This window comes from Buceros rhinoceros, unplaced genomic scaffold (genome assembly GCF_000710305.1).
Source record: "Buceros rhinoceros silvestris isolate BGI_N320 unplaced genomic scaffold, ASM71030v1 scaffold10423, whole genome shotgun sequence".
In the NCBI taxonomy this organism is placed as follows: Eukaryota; Metazoa; Chordata; class Aves; order Bucerotiformes; family Bucerotidae; genus Buceros; species Buceros rhinoceros.
In genome coordinates this window covers 5,900-14,146 of record NW_010401826.1, presented here as the reverse complement: position 1 = coordinate 14,146, position 8,247 = coordinate 5,900, and the positions used below count along the sequence as shown (strand labels likewise).

At 48.5% G+C, this 8,247-nt stretch overlaps 1 protein-coding gene across 1 annotated transcript in view; it reads left to right on the top strand.

Annotated features, from left to right (window-relative positions):
- Positions 1-2,115: 2,115 nt before the first annotated feature.
- GNB5 (guanine nucleotide binding protein (G protein), beta 5) overlaps positions 2,116-8,247 on the top strand; it is a gene marked incomplete at both ends in the record, with an annotated part of 11,915 nt that continues 5,783 nt past the window's right edge. The window contains 4 exons of the mRNA XM_010132406.1: positions 2,116-2,308; positions 3,975-4,016; positions 4,796-4,872; positions 6,388-6,520. Of these exons, the coding sequence (XP_010130708.1) occupies positions 2,116-2,308; positions 3,975-4,016; positions 4,796-4,872; positions 6,388-6,520 (445 nt within the window). The remainder of the gene's footprint in view (positions 2,309-3,974; positions 4,017-4,795; positions 4,873-6,387; positions 6,521-8,247) is intronic.

Below are 8,247 nucleotides of genomic sequence, written 5' to 3'. Positions count from 1 at the left end.
CGGATCCTGCCTTTCCCTCTATGGTTCCCAAAACAAACAGCTGGCTGAACTAGGATTGCCCTTATTCTTTCAACTGATTTTGAACAGCAGCTCTCAGGAACGTGGGTGGAAAAAGGAAATACCAAACATGCACTTGATTTGCAATCATACAGTTTTAAGGATTCAGTTCTGTTGTTTAAAACTTGAGGTGTAGACAGAACAGTTTGTTCTGTTCATGCGATCCATACACTTTTAAGGCCAGAAGAGAGCATTAGAACCAGCACAGGAAAGCTCAAAGACCCAGTGGTATCTGCATCAAATCCATTCCTCCTGTTCAGGCCAAGTGAGACGGTTTCGGGAAACAGCCTGTTTTATCTGGACCTTGGTAAAACCACTCAAAATACTCGCTGGCTTTAGCTGATCTACTTGCCTGAGTGCATAATTGTCAACTATCGTGAAACAATATTGAAGAATGCTTCAAAATAATTATCTGACTCTAAAACCTGTGCTAGGCGGGTGCAGGATTATTATGGCTGTGGTTGGAGATAAGCGTCCTCAGAGAATCAGTAAGGCTAAACCAGACTGTTCCAGAGAGTCTTGGCTGCGCTGACATAATGGAAAGTCTTTGTCCATTGTCTGTGAAATGTTAGTTTTGTCAGATATGTTCTGGACACAAGTATCTTTCCAGCTGCCATAATAACCTCCTGTCCTGTGTTTTCATGTCTTTGGATTGGATTATTTGGCAGGTTTCCATGGGCAAAAGTAGGGGAAATGTATCTTTTCCTCAGTGGGTTTATATGCTACTTTCTCAGAAACTTGCTGCTGACCTCCTGTTAGAGCTGGTATGGGCAAATGGTCAGCACTGGTGGACAGCTCTTGTCCCCTGGCTGAGCGAGACTCGTCAAGCAAAGATTTTAGGTGAAAACGTTACTCTGGAACAGCCTGTGGGGCTGGTGGTTTTCAAAGACAACTCCTGAAGAGCTAATCCACTAGAAATCAGTCTCTGCCTTAGGCAGAAACTGCTACACTGACCTTGAGCCGAGGAATGATCTCAAAGGTTAGGATGCCTGCTCTCTCGCTGTGACAGCCCTTCCCAGCCCATGAGCTCTAGAAAAGGGACAAAGGGTGAAGCAGCAGTGGAGCTCCAGAGCAGTCACTGCCACGGGGAATGGGGAGCTCAGCCTGAGCATGGCATAGAAAAACAACATTTCCTCCACCAGCTCATGAAAGCATGTGAGCTTCTGCATTTATCTCAAGAGGTTTGAGTCGGGCATTGACCCTTAGCTAACAGCAGCCGGATCATCTTAGGTTTCGGCGTGGACAAACACACAACACAGGGAAGTGCTGGATCCTATTAGCTCTTCTCTAGGGCCTCCTGCCCCTGAGAACTAAATTCTCCTCCCCCAGGAGATGCTAGCTGGGAAGGTTTCTTGCCTGCCCTCTCTCTTTCTCTTTCCCGTAGAAGGAAAAGCTGACCCACCCATGAAGTCCTCGATGTCCGTAGACACTTGAGAAGTTGGGTGGTGCACTCTTACAGCAAATGACAAGCTTCCCTGCTCACTCAACGCTGTGTTCTGGCTTTCAGTGCTCCCTTGGCTACCAGAAGGGATGGCACAGCAGAGGAGAAGTCTCCAGCACCAGTGGCTAGTACTTGTATCACACTGCACCACCACTGGGGTGCCAAGAACCAAGGCATCTGGGAGTCTCATGTCCAGAACAAGTGTTTTCCCGCTGAAACTTTGAGATTTGATGCTTGCCCCTTCTTTTGTATGATCTTTTTTCCTCCAAGTCCCCGTAGTGGTCTTCAGTACTGCTGAGTACCTCAGGGCACACGTTAGGCTGGAAGCTGTGTGCGCACTTTCAAGCCTCGCCTGACTGAGGATTTCCCAGTAAGCGGGGGCAAGGGGGTAATCTGTTTTCCAGTTATAGTTGGGTACGATGGTCTGCAGGAGCTTCAGCTGCTACAGCCCTGCAATTCAGGCCCGCAGTGAGTTCATCCTTATCTTTATCTGCTGAATATGTTCATACGCTGCCCACCTTGGTTTTGCTACCTGCCACCTCTGAAGCAGAGTTTGTTGCCTTGCACTGTAGACCCCAACTTCATGGATGAATTTCTCCCGGTGACGTTGCTCACAGGGACGTGCCAGGGCAGAGCTTTGATGCAGGGCTCTCTAACCGTCAGCTGTTTGCAGTTCATCAGGTGGCAGAGCGTGTGGAGGCGCTGGGGCAGTTCGTCATGAAGACCAGGAGGACCCTGAAGGGCCACGGAAATAAAGTGCTGTGCATGGACTGGTGCAAAGACAAGAGAAGAATTGTGAGCTCTTCCCAGGTATGCTGCTGGGCAGATGTTTTTCAGGTCTACTGTTGGGCACTATACAAATCTTTTGGCTATGCTACGTGCCGCTCTTTGCAGATGATACCTGAGTACAGCATAACAAGATGCCCTTAAAGGAGTTCATCAGCTTCTGATTATTGCTACACCTGTTGTGGCTAATACCCTAAATATTTCTTGTCCAGTCATATACGGATTTTCCCTATATTCCCTACTACAATAGAAAATAGAGATAATTCATCTGAGGGCACTCTTATTTCCTTGTTTTTTACAGGTAAAATATTTAGTAACAATTTCAGTGTATGTGTTCAGAGAAAATAATCAGGAAAAGGAGAGGGAAGAAATGTTGGTTCTTCTAGAGACTGCTGTGCACAGGAATTTCTTCTGCAGTCTGTACGATTGGGGCGACTTGAAAGCCTCAAACATCCTGCCAAAATTACTGCATTTACGTGGGCATTTTGAGACAGCCCTAACAGCTGCTCAAGACCAGTCTCATGAGCTGGAGGAGGTAATGAGATAATGACTTCCTTGGTCCCTTGGTTTGTCCTGAGCCCAGTATGGCAGTGAGTGAGCTCGTTGTATCTCACAGCTGTTCAGTGACCTATATGAAATCTGTCAGGGGTCTCACTGGAGGGATAAAAATAGTCAATCTGCATTGCAAGCCACCTTCAGCTGCAGTGAGTTTTTACCATTCATGGTGATGTCAGTAAAGAGAAGGATTTTAAATAATTAATGTCATTTTTTTTAAAGTGGTTAAAATGTCAGTGTGTAGATCAGAAAGCTGAAGGTGGAAGGTGTAATGCATTTTTGCGGTTTTTTAAACTATTTTAAGAACTGTATTTAGGTACAACAATTGTTGCTCAGTAATAAACATTTCACTTTCGTGCTATGGGGAGAATAACAGTGTTACCTGCATAAGGCGAAGCAGCTGACACGAGTGTAGCTGGCATCCAGCGAGTGACGGTGTTGCTCTCTGAGGAGGGTTCTTACAATGGCTGTTTAGCAGATGGTATCAATGGGTAACTGAAGGTTAAGTGAGTACAGATAGAATTAGAGGGAAAACCAGGACAAGACAGGAAAGGGAAGATGAAAAAAACAGTTTGATGTCTATAAATAGTCCCCGTGAGAGCTGCCAGCTCTGTGAGTGATTTGTAGTACAGGTCACCTCTTGTATTTGTAAGTCCCCATCCCGAGCCACTGACAGATCCTGCCTGGGAGAGGTGGCCAGCTTTGCAGGTGGTGATTACAGGCTGGGAGAGACACATCGTCGCTGAAAGGAGACAGGTGAGGGTTCACTTGTGGCAGGTTCCCGAGGAGATGGTCCTGACCGTGGTGTGTGCTGCAAGTGAGAGGACTTCTTATAAACCTGCTAAGAGGGAAGGGGAAAAAGTAAAAAAATACATCAGTCTTTTAAAACGACATCAGTCTTCTCAGTGAGAAGGAGATACGCTTTTCTTCTGGTCAGAAACATAACTGGCATTACGGAGGAATGTCTCCCCAGTGATTACTGTGCTGTGGTTAAAATGGAGACAAAAAAGTCATGACAATAGAGACTGGGGAGTGGAAGTGAGCAGCAGAAGTTTCTCCACATCTGGGAAGCAGGCTGACAGCCGTGTTTCTGGAAGGCCACAATTTCTCTCTCTATTTGTGTGCTTTCGTTTAGGATGGGAAGGTGATCGTGTGGGATTCCTTCACTACCAACAAGGTAAGAGAAACTTCAGCAAAATTCAGATTTCTGTACACAGGGCAAATGACGGTGGGATAAGATGGAGAGCTGAAGGGCTCACAGGTGTCACAGGAGATGATGGGATAACATGCAGACCTCCACCAGAACTTCAAACCAAGGGACCCAGGGCAAACCACCTCCCTTGACCTGTCTCTGAGCAAAATCCCTGTCAGGGCACTGGGGTTTGTCCTGGTTTCCAGCAGGAGGCTCTGATCCAGCCTTTTCGCTGACAGGGAGAGCTCCCAGCTGGGAACAAAGCCCAGCCAGCAGTTACCAGAGGCCCTCCATGGGTAACCCAGCTACCAGGTGTGGTCTGTGACCGCCTGGGATTCTTCAGCAGAGGTGTGCACTGTCAAACAGTGCTGCTGCTTCTCCAAGCCCGGCCAGGGCTGCCTCGCCGCACTCTGCTCCATGCAGCTGAGAAAAACCAGCTTGTTTGTAACTCACTTTTACATGTGCAGCAGTGGGGACTTCTTACAGCGCTGAAGAACCCAAACAAAATGTGCTCTGTGATCAGTTTGGGGCTGCAGAATAAGATGGAGTCAAGGAGGGACTAGTCCTACTCCTGCTGCACTGCTGGGTTCTGCAGCAGAAGCTGGCAGAGCCTTGCGTGTGAGTTACGGCTGGGGGAAACACCTGTAGCCTTCACTGACCCGAAGAACGTCCCACGGAAGTACTGAGCTTACTGCCCTGCACTGCTTTCCTTGCACCGGTTAGAGAACGGGGCCATCCCGGTTGACAGAGATGCTGTGTTTCAGGAGCACGCAGTGACGATGCCGTGTACCTGGGTGATGGCCTGTGCGTATGCCCCCTCTGGATGTGCCATTGCTTGCGGGTAAGTTCGCAGCTTCCGCAGCTGCTTACACAGAGAAGCTTGATTTGCAGTGGTGCGTTGGTGCCTTCAGATGCTGACAGCTAGCAGTTTGCATGCCTCAGCTGTGGGTGGAAGGACTACACTCAGCGCCTCCGATTCTGTTCCCATAATGGCTCGTACACATTATCTCCACTGACTTCAGAGCAATAACATTTGTTGTGTAAGCATGGAAAATAATCCTCTTTCAGCATTTACATCACGGGTTGGGAATTCTGCATGCATGCAGCTTTCCTCTTGCAGTTTGGTTGTGTATGTTGGATATATCTTCTAAGGGAGAGAGGTTTTAACCCTGTTCTTGCTTCGCACTCTTTCTTCTGCAGTGCGGAGAAGGTTAGTCATTAATGATTACCAGCACATGAGTAGATCTTGCCAAGATGTGCCAAGATGTGGTGGGATTACCTCATCCTTGGTAATGTTCACTGAGTTTTCTGAGAGTTCAGATTTGAAAGAAATGAGTTTATGCAGGGGAGCAAGCAAAGAGATGAGGTGTTGGCAGAACATCTTTTGAAAAGGGGCTGCGTGGATCAGACAGACAAAGCAGGCTTGGGGCAAGAGAAGGGAACAGAGGGAGATTTTCCTGGGCAGCTTGCAAATCTAGAAAGCAGCAGACTGAGACAGACAGGCGTATTCATAAATGTGTGCGGAGAGGGAGTCCAGGAAGTGTATGTTTTTTACTAAAACTCAAAGAATGGCAAAAAAGCTTTGTCTTCACACTTGTAAGACGCAGGGAGGGCATTTATGCATCGTACGACCTAATCCTGTATTTCAGTTGTACTGCTAGTTAAGTGCCGTGCACGTAACACAAGGCACAGAACCAGCTCCTGATAGTGTGCTGGGATCCCGGGGACCAGCGCAGTGCTGGGCTGCCACGGCTCTGGGAAAGGATCAGACACCAGTCAGACCCTTACGGGTTCCACATGTGGCCGGGGAGACACGGCTTAACTGGTGCCACTGTCCAGGAGGACACTGCAGCTACAGAGGCCAGTGCTTCGGTGGCCTTTTTCCCAAATCTTCTGTAAGCCCCCTCTTCTCACCCACTGTTTGCTGTACCGTCTCTTCCACAGGAGTTTATTAAGGTAGATAAATAACGACGCTTGGTCACCGATCCTCAGTGACGGATGTCAGCAGAAGGATGGCAGTTCGGCTGTATGTACATTAACCCTGAAGTGGCTGCCGTGTCACCTCCCAGTTTGTGCTTTCGTGAGGTTTCATTCAGTGCCATTTATAAACTCGATGAGGGTAAAAAATACAGAGGCGCAGCTGTTCAAGTTCTGTAAAGCAGCCAGCCTGGTGAGGCAGCTGGGGCTTCCCTGCGCAGGGAGATCCCGGGCAGCACAATACAGGGAAGTCGGTACTTGTAAGGGTTTGGCAGCGCGGCTCTGACAGGTGGTTTCCTTCTTATCACCACTCGCCTTTTGTCATTGCTGTTTTAACCCGTTTTCCTCTCTCTGTTATTGCTATTATTACTCTCTTTAGTGGCCTGGACAACAAGTGTTCTGTGTACCCTCTGACATTTGACAAAAATGAAAATATGGCTGCAAAGAAGAAGTCAGTTGCAATGCACACGAACTACTTGTCTGCCTGCAGCTTCACTAACTCAGACATGCAGGTAAATGCGTTCCCTACCCGCTGCTCACTGTCCAGCAACACCTAACGCGAGCCGCACTCCTACGCGGTGCACGTAACCTTACTTGTACCGGGGGCACTGGGGCCACCTCCTGCCCCACGCGGGGGCTGCTGAAACCCTTGGCCAGAGGCAGCGAAGGTGCTGCAAAAGCTGCTGTAAGGAAACGCGTGTCGCGGCCCCTGGCCAGGCTGTGTTCCCGCGCCCTGCAAGTTCTGTCGCTTCTGCAGAGGGAGCTCACTGGTACCTGAGTGTTCTCTGCTCCTGGGGCCAGCGCTGGCTGTGCTTGTAGGAGCTCGAACTAACGCAGTTAGAAACCCGGTTCAGCTAGGACTAGTTAGGGTGTGTGCTATGCCAGCCAACCGAGATGGCGGTGTTTGCCTGCTGTGTCGTGGACGTCCAGCAACTTTGCTTTTGCTGTCATTCTTAGTATTTTTTGTTTGTACCAAGTGAAGTATTTGAGCTTGAGGAAGGCCCCAGAGGGCCAGCCCCGTTGTCCGTACATGGAATGGTGATTTCCCTCCAGGGAAAGGAGCGATGCTATCCCCATGTCATAGCCGAGGAGCTGGAGCCCAGAGGCCCGCAGTGGCAGACGATGGCAAAGCAGGAGCTAAATGCGGAGCTGCTGAGACCGGGCCAGCCTTCCTCTGTAGTGAATATCTCAAAGATCTCTTTCTCCAGGAACAGAGCGTGATGAAAGGAGCCAAGATAATCCCCTCGCCCTATCTGTTTTTCCAATTTAATTGAAGTTCTGCTCATGCAGCTCTGCAGCAAAACAAGTGCCAGAAGGGAGCATTATCGTTGCTGTCTGTGTTAGCAGAGCTGCTGGAAAAGGAATACCTTGATCCCTTCTTCCAGATATGTGGAGCTCTTCTGAAGGAAATATTAGCTCTCGTTGCTTCTATTTCAGGACATGAGATGCCCGACAGTGTGTTGTTTGTCATTCTCTGGTTTCTGTAGTGGCTCCGAGGTGCTAATTTAAGTCCATTGCCATGGAAACAAGTGGTGGAGGTACCCAGCGCTCAGGCTTGCTTAGCCCTGACCTTTCTGTTCTGGAACCCTGTGTAATTAGAGCAGTCTAAATTAAGGGAAATGGTTTTGATGAGACGGAAAACCGGTGTTCTTTTGTCTCATCCATATCTATCTGCATTGTGATTAAATCAAATTAAAGGAAAGATAGTTACTTTTCATAATAAAAAAAAGAAGGAAAACTTGGGTCTTTTTTCTCCATGCTAAACGCAGCAGTCTGCGTTGATACTGCAGGTAGTGTGTTACTGTTGCTAAGTTATACCACAGCGGATTTAGGGGCTTCGTATTCAGAGATTTGGAGATGTTGCTGAAGAGTTTAAAAAGAAACTTTCTTGTGATTGGTAGGCTTGTCAGTGATGGTTCAAGTTGTTATTGAAACAAACACGCACAAGTGGGTTGCCCAGGCTGCTGTTAGGACACAGTTATGTAGGGGATCATAGGGAACCCCAGATTTCTTACCTTTTTCCTTTTACATAACAGCTTCAAAATTAAAATTACTCAGTAACTCTGAGGGTGCACACTGCAACAAGGGCGCTGTGCAGGAGCTTTCCTGGCTGCGTGCAGAACAGCTCTGCTCTCCAGCTCACGCCACTGAGGGATGTGGTACCTGTACCTGTCCTGCAGCAGTGCTAGTGTGTGGCGGAGGTGTCCCCCAGCCCAGTGTCCCCGCAGCACCAGCAGCC